At 43.2% G+C, this 19456-nt stretch overlaps 1 protein-coding gene across 1 annotated transcript in view; it reads left to right on the top strand.

Annotated features, from left to right (window-relative positions):
• Window positions 1-2305: 2305 nt before the first annotated feature.
• Window positions 2306-19456, top strand: part of sspo (SCO-spondin) — a 75118-nt gene continuing 57967 nt past the window's right edge. Inside the window, 18 exon segments of the mRNA XM_076085438.1 lie at window positions 2306-5850; window positions 6684-6893; window positions 8996-9078; window positions 11665-11835; window positions 12003-12226; window positions 12390-12492; window positions 13312-13470; window positions 13565-13650; window positions 13838-13963; window positions 14714-14870; window positions 14970-15222; window positions 15312-15453; window positions 15547-15694; window positions 15876-16048; window positions 16139-16357; window positions 16457-16622; window positions 16739-16991; window positions 18544-18754. Of these exon segments, the coding sequence (XP_075941553.1) occupies window positions 5798-5850; window positions 6684-6893; window positions 8996-9078; window positions 11665-11835; window positions 12003-12226; window positions 12390-12492; window positions 13312-13470; window positions 13565-13650; window positions 13838-13963; window positions 14714-14870; window positions 14970-15222; window positions 15312-15453; window positions 15547-15694; window positions 15876-16048; window positions 16139-16357; window positions 16457-16622; window positions 16739-16991; window positions 18544-18754 (2937 nt within the window). The 5' untranslated portion in view covers window positions 2306-5797.

Here is a 19456-nt window from a genome sequence, read left to right as displayed (position 1 = left end):
CAATTACAATTTTTTAACAAAGAGGGAAAAATAAAAACTACTTTAAGTTTTACAATTATACAACCACTGCGACACTAGTGTTACGAACTTTATACACTCGAATTGACAAGTTGAACTATAAGGTTTGGAAGCTTTGAGCTTGTGTACTGCTGTAGAGTCTCCTTGTAACCAGAGCAACTCTAAAAAATCACGATGAAACTTCTACCTTCACAACTTATTTGCGGCTTGGTTAAACTGTTGCAAAAGCGTTATCACTGGGTAAACAACTAAAAACACGCCAATAGCTCATACACATGCAAAGCCACCCGGGTGTATGGGTCATCAATAGTCAGCGGTCTCAGTCTGTCAGTCAGTTTTTGTTCAGGTCTTTGTTTTTTATCTTCTTTTTCTAATGTCAGACTTTGACTGTGTCAGCTTTATTTTTAATTGCTTGTACTCTTTTGTTAAAGAGAGATTCTTATTTTTGGGCTGCTTGTCACAGTTACAAATGTCCACTTTATTTCACACGACCACTTTCCCACCAGAGGCTCATCAATCTTTACTCAGCGTTTTTTATAGGGAGTTTTGTCTCTTCCCTTTGTCACATAAGGATCTCTCCTTTATAGTATTACTTTATCAGTAATGTCAGTAGGTTACAGTCGTGTGCACACTTTCAACCTGTATTCAGTCATTCTATTGTCTATTCGTTAGATATTACTTGTCCTGCTCATTAGATTTCTGCACAAAACTTCTGAGTCTCTAGTCAGCGTAGCTTCCTGCCTAAGACAGAAACCACTCTTAACAGATTCCCTATATTCTAGTTATTCATATGTAAATCTAAGCCAGTCCTTTTGTACTTCTCTCGAGCTCAGAGAAGGCCTCCTGAGAGGGTTTTTTTTAGGACCTACGTATCACACTCCCAATGGAGTTCTTTAACCTTTTTTGCAGAAATAGCTTTATCATCAGCGCACAACAGTCTCTTGAGCTTGAGAGATTCACGGAGCGCTCCGAGTTTTTGCTTACGGCCACAACCAGGCGTCCGGCAAACAGAGTGCCGTGCACGCCTCTTCTACAGAGAGCTCTCTTTTTACAGCTGGAGATCAAATTGAATCATTTCAACATTTCCACTTTATCCGCTAACATCAATCTGCCTCTCTCCTCCTCCGCCAAAGAGCGTGGATTCAGTCGAGGGGACCCCAGACACTCCCTCCTTATCACACAAGCGAGAACCACGCTATACAGAAATAAATCTATGGTGAGATATGAAAATCTCCAACCTGATACGTGACCTCTAGCGTGATTGTCGGTTGGCTGAAGAAGTGGAAGATGCCTCGGCCTCGACTCGAATCCACGTTGGGCGCCAATTATGTTGTGGCAAAATGACGAGAAGAGACAGCGAATTGAAGTTGCAACCCAGCGGGAAGTGTTTTAATAAGCACACGCCAACATACAACGAGTTCAGCAAATCCAAACAAATCCGATGTATTACTTTTCACAGATTACTTCTATAGTCAAACTTCATCCCTTTAAGTCAGTTTCCACCAATCAAACCAGTGGGTTGAACCACAAACATGGGTCTTTTGGCAGAACAACACGATTCGTGTACGGGAAATGTTTGGACACAAATAGGAGTGATAGATTACAATTTGTCTGGCGCCTTAATCTCTTCCTAAGAATGTTTTTATGAACCAAATGTGTTCAGTTCAATCCTAAATTATATGATGATTTTCTTCAACAGTATCAGCCTCTGCTGTAAGACACTCAGAGCAGAGAGGACAATGTTGACCATTGCCCTTCTCTCCGCTCTCTGTTTATCTTCCTGCTGTTACAGTTTGTGCTGCACAATTACGAGATAAACTGCATTCAGTTCAGAAATTCCCATCAAGTTCTAAACGCAATTTGTCACATTCTGCAGAACTGATTTGATTTGATAACATGCATACAAAAACATGCCCTTTGAAAACATGCATGGACATGAACGGGCCGAATGCTTGGCCTGTGGTTTTGCTGCAAACAACTTCACACTCATAACTCTTGGGTCCTCATCAATACACCTGCCATGACATAATCGAGTCACAAACCAAAGTCACGGCTCCTCAAAGTCAGAAACAACAGTAAAATAGACTCCAGTTAAGGAAAGAACCCCAGGGGCAACCTGGGCCTAACTGAAAGGGCCCCAAACAGCTATAGATGTATAATCATGTTTAGATATGGACAAATATTTTACATATGTTTATGTTACTATTCTAACTTATTCTACCCTGAAATAACTTACAAAAGGCCCCCAAAGCACATTTAAAATATGCAACTGAACTGCATATTAGTAACTAGTATACAGTACTAGGAGGAGGAGGAAAACATTGACTATGTCTACATGCACACTAATATTCCAATATTATTTTGAATATGACAATATTCCAAATTTGATATGGCTCATGTAAACATCATATTCCATTGGATATTCTGAATAAGACCTTATTCTGAATGGATGTAACGGAATATTTATTGCATATAAACGTAGTCAGTACTACGTTTACCTGAAATATTATTGCATCACATTAAAATTGAAAGCTCCACCGTAACCAGATTTAAGTATATTTAAGTACATTGTGCTGATGGCACCTCTCCTTCACTTTGGTAAACATTTGAATGCAGAAGTTTTACTGCACGGTATTAATAGTTTTAATGCATGCAATAATAACTGTAACTTATAACCATATTATATGATTACACTGGGTCTCCAACTAATAAATAATCTACTGTCATTTAACACATCCCTCCTAGAAAAGCTCACAAGTTATTTTTTGCAAGTCCAAGTAGTCTTCGAAGGGTTAGATTCCCTGCTTTATATTTAGATGTGTGATACATGGTGTACTAACTTTAGATCGTCCCATGCCTCCCTGAGGAACACTTGCACTTCTAAATCAGGACAAAAAGAAAAAGACCACCAAGGTACTGTACCTGTATTTGTCCGCCTGCTTCAAACAACTTGTAAAACAAGGTCGATCGGTCCAGTAAGCCTGCTTCAACAATCAAAGAAAGCTTCCTTACGGAAACAGGAGTCAATGGACTGCGGCTTATATTTAACCACCTGCTTTGCAGCGACGGAAGCTGATTGGTCAACAGTGGATTGTAAACATGATGAAATAACAGGAACATAAGGCCAGCCAGGGTTATTTGTACAGCACCTTTTAACAGTGAGGCAAAAGTGCTTTACACAAGACATAAAAGCCATGAAGAAAAGTAACACAAGGTGATAAAGAAAAGACGTATAAGTATGCTTTTAAGAAAGCAATATAAAACAGAAGATAACATTAAATGGAAATAGAGTAAGACTTCCCCTTAAAATGCTTCCCCTTTCTTCAACTTCCCCTGTAATGCTTCCCCTTAAAAGCCAGTCCTCACACTCAAAAAGCCCCGTGCTTGCACTTTGATTTCTCAAACTGAATTTACTGAAATGCTGATGTTAGCATTAGCACAAAGCACCACTGTGCCTCTTTCAAAGCTGGAGACTCTAAAACTGTTCATTGTCGTCTGAATGTATGATTGATAGTAACTTGCTCCTCTAATCTGCCTCCATCCACACTCCTCTGTGCTGCCAGATGGGAAATGTTAAATTATCATACCAAAGGCTCAAAATTATTGCATTTCATAACTATTAGAACCAAAGGGCGTAAATGTGTGATTTGACAAAATGTGTATATAAATTACCTTTGGACACGCCTCCAAATCTATACCCACATAGTAAGCTAACGTAGCTATGATGTGTTGGTATGTGTCCACGAGTTCATCAGTCTGCCAGTTTGTGTAATAGCCTACTATGACTAGAATAAATGTTGGTTGAAAACTAAAGGTGACCGTGTTTTTGCCATTAGGACCCCTCGGCTTTGGAACGACCTGCCTGAGGAGATGAGGCTCGCAGAATCAGTAATTTTATTTTATTTTATTTTATTTTATTTTATTTTATTTTATTTTATTTTATTTTATTTTATTTTGTTTTGTTTTGTTTTGTTTTGTTTTGTTTTCATTTTATATTTTATTTTATATTTTATTTTATATTTTATTTTATATTTTATTTTATATTTTATTTTATATTTTATTTTATATTTTATTTTATATTTTATTTTATATTTTATTTTATATTTTATTTTATATTTTATTTTATATTTTATTTTATATTTTATTTTATATTTTATATTTTATTTTATTAAGTTTTATTTAATTTTATTTAATTGTATTTAATTGTATTTAATTGTATTTAATTGTATTTCATTTAATTGTATTAAGTTTTATTAAGTTTTATTTTGTAAAATTCATGTTTATTTTTATCGCATTGTATGCTTTTATTGTTTCTTCTATTGTACTGTTTTATCAGGGTTTAACTCTTACCTTTCCTTGCTTTGTTGGCCTCACTGTTGAGCTTTCTGTTGATTTGTTGCCTTGCTTTTGCTGCTCTGTCTATCAAAGCACTTTGTAAACTCTCAAATTCCAAAGGTCTATGAAAAACAGTCAAGGCCATAAGCTAAGTATAGTTAATAGATAACTGGGCTCTCTCTCTCTAAACATCATAGCCCACGCTGAGCATCATTGGCATGGGCTATGATGCTTGATGTTTAATAAATCAAAATTAGACCAAAACCAGCTGCAAATTGTAAGCTTTACAAAATGGTTAACTTATCATACAGTATGGAACCTTTTGGCATTAATGAACGTACAGAGAGCAAAATGATCGTACAAAGAGGATAATTATCCTACATCTGGCAACGCTGCCTCTCACCCTTCTTCCCACGAGTGATGACGAAGCAGTGAATCAGCGAAGTGACACAGCTCATTGCTATCTCTATCAAGACACGTAACGTATCCAAGGCTGCCATGAAGAGTTTGCCGGGAAGTCAATTACGACACGCTGTTTTGCTTTTAGCGTTAAAGCCAGCCCTTGTGACACCAGTAGCTTATAGGCATCCTGTGGTGACAGCTGTGTTTGAGTCTCCCCGCTGCAGGGTCAGGAGGTCACACTTGGGATATTGGTGAGTCTAAAAGCCTTCGCTCCCCCATGTCTGTTGACACGCTTCATTGAATAAACGCCCCCATCATCCTTGCCTCTCTTTACAGGATTAGGCTCTGACAAATATCTCTTTATTCTGTGGCCGAGGCTCCACGGCCCCCGCCATCGCCTGTAATGTTCGACGGGGGCGAGGTCAGTGGACGTGTCCATCACAGGTCGGGTGGCCAATGCCTGCCCTCACAGCTGTGACCTTGCCACTTACAACCAATGGCAGCAGGTTCAGATGCCACTGTCCATCCCACAAGTCACCCCCGCATTTAAAAGCCTGCATCTGGGGCTCCGCTCCCCCCATAAGGCAAACTATCACTGAGGAGTGTATGAAATACTGTTGGACAGAACCGCACAGAATAATGACAGAAAGAAAGGACGTATAAACCTTTTATGGCAAATATCTCCCAAAAGCTCTTCAAAGGTAAGTGCACCGTTTGCTATTTGTAGCTGGACGATGGGGGTTATAAAGATGTCTTCACGTTTCAGATGGATCGGTCTGAACCCTCACAATGAAACACATTAAACACAATCCTCACATCGATGGTTGGAGTCCACTCATTGGGCTGTCCGTCTGTCTGCCTGAATTCTATCTTTAAATGTCAGGAAGAACTTCTTCAGCTGCCAATTAAGTTTACTTTATTTTGACAATTTGAAATTCGTTTTGTATTTGTTTTTAATTAAAAAGTCTGATTATAAAAAAGCAAAACTTGCACACAAACCTTTTTTGCAGGAACTTTAGGCCCACACATTCAGCAGAGGACCATGGGGACCCTCCTGCTGACTCTGCTTGGACTGCAGGCAGTGATGGGAATGGGGTGAGCTTGATTCAGACCAGTCAAAGCTGGATTAAGATGATTTTGTAGACAGTGTCATAGCGTATAGAGACTAAGTTATGAACAAGATTCACCTGTCTGAGTGCATACTGTACAAATCATTGTGTAAACCACTGAAACAAGACCATAACCCTGGTGAAAGCCATGAGTAGTCATATTTAAAAAACGCTCAAAGAGCCCTGACCCTCTGACCTGCTCGCCTTCATTAGAAATGCTTGTTACAGTAGATATTTAAGGTTCTGATAGTGCTCGTTGGTCACTGCTCTTTTCTATGAATTCAAGTAAATGAACGAGTGAGTCTTCATTGACTGCTGTGCTTGCAGAGTAATAAGCCAGTTGCAGCAAATTAGACAATATTGTAGCGCTAAAATGATTTTAATTAGTATTATTCAATCAAAAACACATTATTAACACAGAAAAGAGGAATTAGATGTATAAGCGTCAACTTGAATTTCTTACTGTGTATCAGTGCAGAACATATATGTAGCATGCCATGACATGACCTAAGAACACGGCTACTGGTGATACCAATGCCAGTATCTTGTATTGATAAGGGAACCTAATTACAGCCCCGTTTACTAATAAACTGATTCTATTTACTATTGAACCATAAATCAACACATTGCATATGAAGTTTGTCTGGTGCTGTCTTGGTACGTGTTTTCATAATCAGGATCTTTACGTTAGTGGAGAGGAGAATCCTTCTTGACCTCAGATTTCAGGATCTTGAAGTAAACATCATGCCAGTACCTTTAGTCACAACAGCACAAAGGAAGCATTAGAGGGGACATTAAGATCTGTGTGTCGTGCTCCAGACACTGGTGCGAACACACGGCGGAGGAGAGAGTGGAGCGAGTCCTGTCCCCGCGCCTGCAGCTGGAAGTGAGCTGCTCTGAGGTGTATCAGTACAACACCCAGGCCTGGAGGCTCGATGTGGACAGGATGCGCGCCAAGCACGGGGGCGACGACGGCATCGCACTGTACTACAGACGACAGGGTCCGAAGGCCTCCTGTTTCTTGTACAAGTAAGTGAAAAGTTGAGCGACTGTCAGCCCGCTGGCCCGCGTCTTCGGCTCTAAGTGTTTGAAAAGTGAACCGGATCACTCCGGGTGTTCTTAGCTCGTTAAAAGGGGGTTCGTGGCAGTATTGCTGGTGTTGATCATATGAAAATAAAAATCTTTAAATATTTGCAAAGAGTCGCTCCAACAGTGACTCCTGTTGGTCGGTAAGGTGGTGGTGGAGAGTATGATTGAGGGGGAATAGAAGGAACATGTCAATGTTACACCCTCATGGTTAAAAGAAGAATCCAGTGCAGGAGCTGTTGCCTTTATGAAAGTGAGACATTTCTCAAAACAATGCCTAATGTGACTTGTTATATGTTGTACTTTTGAAAGTACAACCGTATCCAATTAACTTGCCTTAAAGCAGGGGTCTCCAACCTTTCTTTCTCCTTTGAGAGCTCGTTTGACAAAAGGAGAGTTGCTTAGAGCTACTCATAGCACCAAGTGGTACATCGCTAATGACAGACATCATTTCTGTCTTACTTTTATGGTCCTTAAATAACGTTTTCAGCCACCGCAATCATCGCCTCTATTACAACCACACCATAGGATGAGTGCCCACTAAACAAAGCTTCTGTTGCAGCGTTGGCCTTCTCCGTCAGTTTGGTGAACAGAGACCGTTTTCTTTTGAACGTTGTCTTCAGCTCCTTTACCGTCTCTGTTCGTAGTCTGCTGCCAGTCCCGTGTAGAGCTGCTGTGGACTTTTGGGGAAGCGCTTAACGTTACATCTTTTACCGACTGACTCGCTGCACCGCAAATGAGACTCACACATTTGTCACTCACATTCGTGAAAATAAAACGTACCCATTCCTCATGAAAATAGTATATTCTTTGCCTTTTACTGGCCTACCTTTTTTCTGCATAATCTGCACTTACTCATGTAAGCAAACTTGAAGAAAGGAGTGTAATGCTGCGTTCACACCAAACGCGGTGCGAATTATTCACGCGAGTAGATTACATACAAAGTCTATGCACAGACGCCATGAGACTGGAGTGACGCAAATTTGCAATGGCGCGTTTGCCGTGTTTGGCCTGTTTGGCCTGTTTGGCGCGGTTGACGCCAAAACGCCTCAAACGCCCCAAACGCGTGAGTTGAAATTTTTCAACTTCGCCGAAAAAATCGTGTGACACTGGCGAGATAGCCTATCAGCGTTGAGATGTTTCTCCTGTCATCACTGACGTCCTGCCGTTGTTGAGTCAGGAAATAAATCCTGTAGCCGTCTGTGTTCACCCAGAGCTCTACGTCATATCAATAGAGACCGGACCAAACTATGTGTATACATATGTGTGTCTGTAAGCCTAGCGGAGAGAACTAGCTAAACATGAATTCAGACTCTTTACAAATCGGCATCATTAGTAGTTATCTCGGAGTCCCTTTTTGTCGGTTTATTGCCGTTGACTCACAGCCAAATCAGTTTATGTTGTGTTCATACAGCTGTAGTAAACAGCGACTTGTGGCTCACTAGACACAGTCAATACAGCTCGATAAAATCCACGGAGCTCCTCTGGACAATGTTATGAACCAGACATGACGGCGTTTAGTTTATCTGTGACTTCCACAACACGTACTAAGCAGAAATAGAGGTTATTTTTTTCATGGTTAATGGCGGACAGTTGAACGGCTTTCAGGGCGATAAGCCACGCCCCCTCTCCGGCGCGTCCAGCGCGATTCACGCGAATGAACACAAATAGTCCCCGGCGAGACCGGTGGTGCGAATGAGGCGATGTTTGGTGTGAACACGGCATAACAACTGAAATCAACAGCTTATGGTATCAGAGGGGGAGAGATGTCTGTGACTTTGCTTTGAATATAAATCTTAACAGGTTTACAAAGTTAACATTTATTACTGAATTCATGTAGATATTCTCTGAACCTTCAGCGAGCACTTAGAACTTGTAGACCCTTTGCTTTGAAGGGTAACATGTTGTACGTATGGAGTACTGGCCCATAGTCAAGCTTTTGTGCTACAACAGGTGGAGAATGTGAAGGAAACCCCTTCGTTCACAGGGACGCACTATTGTGTATGTATTGACGTTTCCAACCAGATGTGTCTGTCGATCTCCAGACCCCCAGAGATGGAGAACCAGATGGTGAACAAGACAGTGAGGGCATGCTGTGAGGGCTGGGGCGGACCACGCTGCTCTGAGGGTGAGGACAAGAAAGCGGCAAATCAGTTCCATGTACACTATGCATGTTTTACATGTGAAATGAAACAATGCATCATGAAAATTGGTGATAAGTCGGAAATATATTGAAACGGTGTGCAGCCTAGCTCCCAGTGTGAGTGAGGCACTGGAAGACGGCTTGTTCAGTGACCTCTGACCTAGGTAACGAACGCACACCCCAAAATCTACACGCAAGACCGTCTCAGCCTGCTCAGGGCGGCAAAATCCAGAATAAGTTAATAACACTGCCACCGCCGTATCACTTATGGAGGACTGGAAGTACTCCAGGATGGACCCGCTCTAAAGGGCCACCGCTGGAGGAGGAACCCCGTGTGGTTGGGAACCTCGCTCGATAATGAAGGGCAGCTTCAGGACCCTGGCCCTAACACCGCTGATTTAGATGCCAATCTGAGCCCTATGGCTTTACTAAAAACCACAACAGCTAATGTCTAAGCATTACAATCACACTGCACCATCATGCAAAATGAACAAGCACAATCTGAGCCAACCAAGTTAGTAAATCACATAATACCGCACAACATCATTTTAACCTTAGCTCGTAGCAGGAATGCCTTTCAAATGTATGTCCAATGATCTCCCTATCCCAGGGGAGAGCTCTCTCACCTTCAGGAGACTACGAAGGCCCCTCAGAGATGAGCAGCACTGGACTTTGGTTGGAACGTATAAAATACAATCCAGTTTTATTTGTTTTTTACAATAAAAAGAAGATAACAGTTTACAAAAATGGATAACGAAAAATAAGTAAAGGAAAAGACAAATTGTCAAAATTACAAAATCCCTAAAAAGACCTGAAAAGCCTAAAGAAGCCCGATCCTTTGTTCCCTCCTCCTCCTTATACCTCTGTCTCTGGCGCTTCTTTAACCTTCTGGTCTATGAGGTCAGATCATTCTTAATGCATTGGATAATGCTGTTTACGTAGTCTTATCTTATCTGACTGACTGCTTAATTAGGTTAGCACTTTCTTGCTAGCCTCTTTGAAGGTTCCTGTCTGGCTTTTTTTTAAAGAGGATGCCCCCCCCCCCCCAACATTTACTATTGCAGCCTTTTTCCTCTGCTGACTCAGTCATCAGGTCAGAGTAAAGAAAGCCCAAATTGACTTATTTACTTTTCTTTACCATTCCGTCAAATAGAAGCACATATGATGACATAATGATACATGAAAGGAAAACATATTAAAGCTAATCATCTTTAAATTGACACTAAACAATATGAAATTACATGCAAAGAATATAATAATATCTGAAATCAAAACACTCTGAGCTCAATGTAAGGAAAGAATCGTAACTCATCAAAGAGAATGAAACTTAAATGAGGATAAAATGTATGAATAAAAAGTCAGTTGCACCTTAAGATAGCGCTTCCTGTATGGCTATAGGTTATAAACATCGTGTTTCATATTTTTCAGAGGTGTGAAAACCATAACATCCTCCAAGTTTACCTTGTCAGCCAGACGCTCAAACCACAGAATGCTGCTGCTGCGCTTCAGGGTCTCGCTTCTCGCTCCTCAGGAGGTCGACGTGTTAGATAACATCAAAGATCATCTGCAGGACACAGCAACACCACAGTCTCACTGTGTTTCCAGTATTTGTTCGAACCACCATTTTCGTTTTTGTCAATGAATCGATTGGTGAATCGATCACTTGAATAGAAGAAGAGAGAGTTTTGGGTGTAGTGTGTCTCTGACATCCTTGGTAGAAACCTCAACTCTACAAATCATTGAAAATAACCAACCTGAACTTTTGATAGCTTTAGAAACTTACTTTAAGTTACTTGCAGTTAAAATGTCTTTTAAAGCTTACGAACAGTTTTCATTATTCAAACTGAAAAACATTTATTCACAAATATGAATAGTGAGAGCGAGAGACAATTTTCCACCTTGACGTTAAACGACACGGCCAGCTAGAGCTTCAACGGGTCCTGTCTTCACGTCTCTCTGAGGACCTAAAGGGACCCCCTTTGGACAGACTTGATCCGGTGCCTTTCGTGAGAACCTGGATTAAAGCAGGACATCGTCTCTCCTCTTCTTGGATACCAGCACGACAACTACAAGAAGCGACTTGACCTGATTACCACTGGGTATTTTGCACACTGGGTACAGATACAGGTACAGGTACAGGTTCAGATACAGGTACAGGTACAGGTTCAGGTTCAGGTCCAGGTTCAGGTCCAGGTCCAGGTCCAGAGTTACCAGTTTCAGGCATGAAGTAACAACGACAACGTGGCAGGAAATGTGTGTAAATGGACGGGTTATCCACGTATACAGCAGGTCAGTTGAGTTGAGGAAGAGCGGAAACAGGTTTACACTTCACTATAACTGCTTTAAATGAACCAGACTAGAATAAAAACAGCCTCACGATGATTTTTTACTGGTTTCTTTCAAGATTCTCAACTTGGTCACCAGCTGCTCTGAAATTAATAAAAACACACTTCTCGTTATTTCTCATTTATTTCAAATATCTAAAGACGGGGACCCTACCAGGACCATTGTCCTTCTTTCTAACCCTTTTTACTCTCTGTTTACCTCTTCTCTCTGTCCTCTTCCTCCCAGGTGTGGGCGTGCGTGGCCAGTGTTACTCTACGTGGAGTTGTGTGGAGTTCCCTGGAGTTCATAACTCCTCTCTCATGCCCATGGAGCAGTGCTGCAGCAGCCTGTGGGGGCTGAGCTGGAGGAACGCCTCCGACCAGACCTGCTTGTCCTGCTCCTACACTCTTCTTCCTGGTCAGAGAGCATCCATGCACATTTTGGACCTATACCTACTATGCTTTGGGGCATTAATTTGTGACTTATTTCTCTTTTTAAAAAATGTGTTGCTAGCAGCTGCTCTCTGCTTGTATTTCATTGGACAACATCACATGAGTAACACACACTATACTTTTCCCCTACAGACTCCCAGACCTCCCCTCTGGTGCGCGGTGGTCTGCTGGGCAGCGTCAGGGTGCCTCAGAGCTCGGCCACCTGCATGACTTGGGGTGGAGCCCACTACCGCACCTTTGACAGGAAGCACTTCCACTTCCAGGGCGACTGCACTTACCTGCTGGCCTCATCCAGTGATGGCACCTGGGCAGTCTACATCAGTACGGTCTGTGACGGGAGAGGAGTCTGCAGCAAGGTGGGAAATATATACAATGAAGCGGTATAATCAGTGATGTGCTCTGGGAGGGACATTGGTGAGCTTGGCTGGGTGAGGGTGAAAAACATGTCTGGCCTGTGGTTTGTTAGAAATGTCTGCTTTGAACTGGTTTTCTAATGCGTCTGTGGCCCTCTGCTTTCAGGCGTTGAGGATGATGCTGGGGCTTGATTTGGTTTCAATTCACCACAAGAACTTAACGCTGAACAGCCTCCCCGTTCCCAATGGAGAGCCACTCTTCCAAAATGGTAAAGTACTTTTCCGCTGCTAGTAAAGCTCTCTGTGTTCCACTTCTAGTCTGATATTGTTAACATGAGACGAGGTCAAAATAAAATACAATCCCCCTGATGCTAATGTTACATCATGACACAGTCAGACCTGCACTGAACCAACTGAACCAAGTGTACCTAAATCAAAAACATGTTCAACAACATTTTGAGTTTCATGAATTGATATTTAAATGTAAATGTTTCTGTAAAACTATTTTTAATATAACACATCTTAATGAAAGGCTGTGTGTTGCATCTACTGGGCCTTCAGTATAAAAGATCAAAAGAAGAAGTTGTCATTATACAGAATGAACAATTTCCTAATCATACTTTGTATATTATGTTATTGGATTATAATTATTGATCATCTGTTATTGCGTTGCAGCTGTTGAAGGTTTTAACTTCTTTATATCCTGCTGGGTAGTTTATTCTATAATAATACATCATCATTCACGTGTTAATAATGTTTTGGTGTTAATATTCTAAAACTGTAAAGTAACTTCATTTATCAAATACATGTTGTGGCGTTAAAAGTACAATATTGCTCTCTGAGATGTAGTGAGTTTAGTTTAAAGAAACATAAAAAAGTCAAGTACAATTACTTTAAAATTGTACTAAATTCAGTACTTGGGTAAATGTACTTAATTACTTTCCACCACTGTGTATTTGCAATAATTTGCTGCATTTTTTATTTCATTTTCTATTGACTAAGAAATAAGATGGATGGACGCACACAGGTGATGCTTCCTTGACCTCCACTAGAAATATCTACTGGCATATTCATTTGACTTCCTACAGGAGTGAGTGTTCATTGGCTGGGGGACTTTGTGTTTGTGGAGAGCGGCCTGGGAGTGAGAGTGAAGTTCGACCTAACCAACACCGTGTACCTGACGGTGACCGCTGAGCACCTGATGGCCACCAGGGGGCTCTGTGGAGTCTACAACAACAACGCTGATGGTGGGGAAAGTGCGACAGATGCAGATACACATTTTCCTCTTGATTCAACTGAGCTAACTCTTTTACGTTTTAATGTACCTGTTTCCTGCTGCAGATGACTTCACCACAGTGGGCGGAGCTGTGTCCCAGTACGCCGCTAGCTTCGGCAACTCGTGGAAAGTTCCTGACCAGCACAACGAAGTACTGCACTGAGTGCTTTAATGAGTATATCACTTTGTCTTGCAAAAATGATAGCTTTTTATAGTATTATTTGTCTTCATGAGACACCAGTATGAGATCTTTTTGCTCTCTAAACACGCGTGTGTGTTGTGACATTTCCAGTACTTTCATGAGAAGCACGCTCTGTAACTGAGCCTCTTCCCTGCAGGGCTGCAGCGACGCAGCCGAGCTCGGCCACAGCTGTGACCTCTCAGGAGACCCTGCAATACGCAGGCAGGCGGAGTCAGTGTGTCACCGCCTGCTGGAAGACCCCTTCACACACTGCCACCTCCGGGTCAGAGGCACCTGATACCTATACACACACTCACCTGGCATGACCAATGTTAATGCTAACGCTTTGTTTTTCCAAGAGTTGTCCTTTTCAGTTATTAAGAGTCTCATTTTAGTCTCATTTCTTTTGAAAGCCAAACCTGTGATGAGCTGTAAATCAAAACGCTCCTGGAGGCAAATGATTTACCGGGCGTCAGTTGTTAGAGCAGTTCCAAGAAATGGGTGAGATTGACGCCAGCCATTGGTCTTCAAGACGATCTGACTATAATGACTACATGGAGAGCACCAACAGCTGAGTGTCAGTCACACAATCGGCTTAGCATGAGCATTGCCCAGAAGTCCTTCTTTCTCTTTGAAACTGAAATTGAAGGTGTAATCATATTCTGGTTAATAACCTATGAATTAAGATATGGCTATCTCTTTATAGACTACCTCTCTCTGGCTTTACTTGCAACTCATTATTGGTGCACTGTATATGTGATAACACACGGTACTGTATAATATGCATGTTTGAATATGCTGTTCATGTGTTGTGTAAATATTTTCACTGATATCTGTTCCTCGTATATGTTCATCATTGCACACAAACAAAAAAACGTTTGCACTGTGTGCCTCTCAGTTAGCCTATATAATCAATACTGTATAAAATGTGCAGGATTTGCACATTTTGGAGACTCCTAAGGGAGTCATTTTTTCTATTTGACACAGGTTGCACTGTTGAACAACCCACATGTGATAACTTTGTGCGTTTCAGTTGGACCCAGCGGCGTACATGGACACCTGTCTCTACCTGTACTGTAGCCTGCCGCCCAAGGACAGGGATTCGGCAGTGTGTGACACCCTGGCTAGCTACGCCCGAGAGTGTGCTCAGCAACATGTCATCATGGTGTGGAGGACGGGCACCCTGTGTGGTAATGAAATAGAACAGTTCGTAACATACCGACAAAATGCAAAAGCACCGGTGCGGCCCTTTAAATCTGTCTCGCTCCTCCCTTTCTCTGTCCTCCCAGGTCGCGTCTGTCCCAGAGGTCAGGTGTTCTCAGACTGTGTGTCCTCCTGTCCCCCCAGCTGCACGTCTCCCCAGCCCCCCGGGCCCGCTGCGGCCATGGGCCAGTGCAGGGAGGAGTGTGTGGGCGGCTGCGAGTGTCCGCCGGGCCTCTACCTCCACCAGGGGCTCTGCCTGACAAGAGACGACTGTCCCTGTTTCCATCGCAGGCGCACCTACCAGTCAGGGGACCGGATACAGCAGAGATGCAACACCTGGTTAGCGGATTACATATGTATATCTCTTCCTCTCTTTCTGACTATCCATCCTCCTGTTTACTTTTTGTTTTTACCCATAATCCTCCCAGTGTGTGCAGAGCAGGCCAATGGCAGTGTACTGGGGAGAAGTGCGCAGCCCAGTGCAGCCTGATGGGGGCGCTACAGGTGACCACCTTTGACAAAAAGAGGTACTCACTACAGGGAGGAGACTGCTCCTACACTGCTGTGGAGGTGAGGTGCATGACATGCGACCACGCACACGACTACACACACTATGAGGTGCATTCTCCTTCTCCTTCGAGCTTACGTTCTGTGTGCGTTTAGGACTTTGTTGACAGGAAGCTGGTGGTGAGTGTGCGCTGCGGGGAGTGTAGGCCTACAGCGGGAGGAGGAGGAGGTGGAGGAGGTCTGGGTTGTCTAAGGGAGATGTCAGTCACAGCACTCCGCACCACAGTCACCATCACAGACGCCGGTGAGTTAGTTATAAGCTGCAAGCTGACTACTTATGTCAGTATTTTCAAATTCAACAAATGCAGGCTTGAACTTTTTCTGAAAAAATAAATTGTATTTAATGTAATGTAATAAAAGTCACAGATCTGTGTTTTGATCGTGTTCGCTGCCTCCTGATTGCTTGCAGTTGTTGTTCCCTCCAGGTACAGTGACACTGAATGGCCTGAGGGAGCCCCTGCCAGTGGTGACGGGGGACCTGGTTGTGCGTAGGGCCTCCTCCTCATTTCTCCTCATCCAGGCTTTTGGAGCCCAGCTGCTCTGGCACCTAGATGGACCTTTGGCCCTCATCACCCTGCAGCCTGGCTTCGCAAATAAGGTGACCTTCGCAACCGGTCCCATCACAGGGACTGTTGACTACAGAAACTTGCATTTTTGATTTGATTTATTTTTAAATGCTGTATTCCAGGTGCGCGGCCTTTGTGGAACACTGACCTGGAACCAGCACGATGACTTCACCACCCCGGAAGGAGACGTGGAGAACAGTGTGTCGTTGTTCGCAAGCAAATTCACGACAGAGGCCTGTGCTCTACCTAGAGGGGCTCCACCTGACCCCTGCACCACGTACACCCAGAGGAGGCACTACGCGGAGACAGTGTGCTCCATCATACACAGTCCCGTCTTTCAGGTGTAGTTTGCACGTTAAATCTCCTACTATCTCAGGGGGTTTATCTCTGTCTCCCTCTCTCTTATTCACACATGTATCCCGTCCGTCTGATCTTTGCAGGCGTGTCATGACGTGGTGGAGAGGGAGCCCTTTTTCCGTCTCTGTCTGTCGGAGGTTTGCGGCTGCGCTCCGCAGAGGGCCTGTCACTGCAACATCCTCACTGCCTACGCCCGACACTGCGCTCAGGAGGGCGTCGCCGTCCACTGGCGCAACCGCACCTTCTGCGGTAAGCAGGGAGGCCATCGGTTTAAGAGTTTCTTTCAGGATGTCCATTACTGGTTAACAATGTGGAGTTGGTAGAAATGCCCAAGGTAGTTCAGAAATCTCTCCTCCTCTCCCCAGCGGTCCAGTGTTCGGGGGGTCAGGTGTACCAGGAATGTGGTCGCGCCTGCGACGGATCCTGTTCCGACTCAAGGAGCTGCGATGCCGCTGGCGGTGGGACGGGTCTCAGGATGTGCGTTCCGGGTTGCCAGTGCCCACCGGGGCTAGTGCAGGACCACCAGGGCCAGTGTGTGCCCATCACTATGTGCCCCTGTGTGCAAGGAGACAAGACGTACCGGCCTGGGGCCGTGATTCAGAACAACTGTAACAGCTGGTATGTGCAGTGTAGGGAGCAACTTGTGGCTGGGGTTTCACTCAGGTAGAGCACTCCCTGGTTTAAAACACTCAACGTCTTTTCTCTTTTTGAAACATATTGACAGAAACTTAATGCGTTTAAAATAATTGTTGAATCAGGTTTCGCTGAAAATATCTTTGATCCCATGGGGTGATAGATCTACTCAGATCAAATGCTAATAAAGTCTTAAATCCGTGATATAGACAGTGTTATTGGAGATAAAGTCTGCTAAGCATTAACAAATCTTTCTATGTTTTTCTTTGAGGACAATGTGAAAGGTCAGGGAGGTCAGAGTTTGTTTGTGTGCTGTTGTTTCAATACAACAGGTAAATTATATAATTGTTATCTTGGATTTGATTAGCTTGTTAGTATTAGTATCTAGGTGTTTTTCCAGATTAATCTGCATAAAAAGTCTACATTTCGTAGCTTTATGCTGAACTTCCACTTCAACAAACCTCTGCCGTGCAATGAGCGTGCTGTGTGTTTGAGACTGCCGTCGAGGTGTATGAGACAGCGCTATCCCACAGTGAGTCCCTGGTGGTGCAGGAGCTCTGATGAAATCGCTCTATGTTCCTGCTCGCTGATACAGGATAGGTTGATTTCATCACGTCTCTTCACTACATAACCACAGTCATCATTCCTCTATTGGTCGTAGAGTCATATCTTAATGACTGAGTGACTGAATAACTAGAATGCTGCTGGTTGTCGCTGCGTTTCTCGTTTTCCTGCTGTTGACACTGCTAAGATGTGTCTCCGGCCCTGCGCTGACCACTGACCTGATATCTGATGATACTGATCCAAAGTAAACTCTCTTGAGGCTGCAGAGATTCAGTATTGTGCTGAAGGGCGTGCTGGGCCGACCTGCCACCTCTTGACTGCTGCTATACCACGTTATGTTCTGTCTTCATTGCTCATAATTAATACAAGCTTGATTTTTGCCACAACATAGTCATTAATTACAGACTTGAAATCATTAACAGAGAAGTGAAGTCACGTAGCTTCCGGCGTCCCCCATGCATGGGATCTTATTTTGTAAAAATGATGTAGAGAAGTCAACAGCACGACAAATGTTTTCGTCTCTTTTAAAATGTGCCATGAATTACACATATGATGTTTGTCTATTTGAAATATAATTTTCAGTCAAGAAAATTGCTGTTTGTCATAGATTTGTCATAGTATCCTTTATATTGGGTGAAACCGCTCAGTGATCTCTCGTCTCGCACAATGTACGTCACCAACAAGGCTGTTACCTTGGCTTGCTAGCTAGCTAGCTAACTTAGCTATATCCACGCACATATGTAACGCTATCTTACCTGATGTGTTTTATACAGGCGGCAACCTCCAGTTCTGCCGAGTGAAGCCGATGTAGAAGTGCCTTAAGCTTGCATTCTCTCTACTGACAGCAGGGGGCGACTCCTCCGGTTTCTAAAGCCCCTCACCTCCACCTGACATTTGAAGGATAAAATAAAATTCCTTTCAGCCAATGTCAATTCTAAATTCTAATCTCTCTCTCTCTCCTCTCCATCCACAGTGTGTGTGAGCGGGGGCTGTTTAACTGCACTCAGGAGCGCTGTGAGGAGGTGAACCAGTGTCCGGGCTGTCTGGTCTACTCTCCACGCTCCTGCCTCCTCACCTGCTCCAGCCTGGACCCCCCTGGCCAACAGCAGGGGTCCAGTGTGGCACATTCGAGCTGCAGAGAGCCCCTGTCGGGCTGTGTCTGTCCCCAGGGAACTGTGCTGCTAGTGGGTGAAAACTCAAAATTTGGTATTTTGAGTGGATATAGAATAAACAATATGTTTTAGAAATGGGAAATGTTGAGACGACAGACCTTTTCACAGCAGACATTTTGACTTGTCATAGCAGGCTAATAGGCATAGCTGCTAAATGCTCCACTATATTCACCATCTAGCCAAAGTTAGCTAACTTAGTAGCTAACTTTGTCTGTTTTGGTGTTAGATGGGTAAGTTAAGTTGAAATGTAATTAGTTTGAGCGTTTTTGCTCAATACAGGCATAGGTCAATACAGTTGACCTATGCTGCTGGAAATGGGCTTGATAGAGCAGTGAGACTAAACCAAGTTATGGGTGTAAAAATGAACGAGCTAACTTTTAATTAATGGTAAAATATGCTGCTGATGAGGCGCTAGGCACCAACGTTAGCTAGAGTGTTGGTGACCGCTAGCTTAATTCTCGCGGTTAATTGTATTTACAAGCAACAACTTCCACATTTCATAACCATTTCATCCACTGTTATCAGCTTAATTATTGCTGTTAGCATGCTAATATTAATAAGAGGGGGGAATAACTGGCAGGTGTATTTTGGACATTTGTTTTCTTTCAATTTCCATATAGCTGGGCTAGCATGTGCTATAGATGTAACAGAGCCCAGAACCTTCCTCCTACTGAGCGCACGGCACAGGCTGTTCCTTCACTGTGTTACATGTGG

Source organism: Anarhichas minor, unplaced genomic scaffold (genome assembly GCF_050575085.1).
Source record: "Anarhichas minor isolate MPS153535 unplaced genomic scaffold, ASM5057508v1 ptg000155l, whole genome shotgun sequence".
In the NCBI taxonomy this organism is placed as follows: domain Eukaryota; kingdom Metazoa; phylum Chordata; class Actinopteri; order Perciformes; family Anarhichadidae; genus Anarhichas; species Anarhichas minor.
This window is presented reverse-complemented; position numbering and strand designations above follow the sequence as displayed.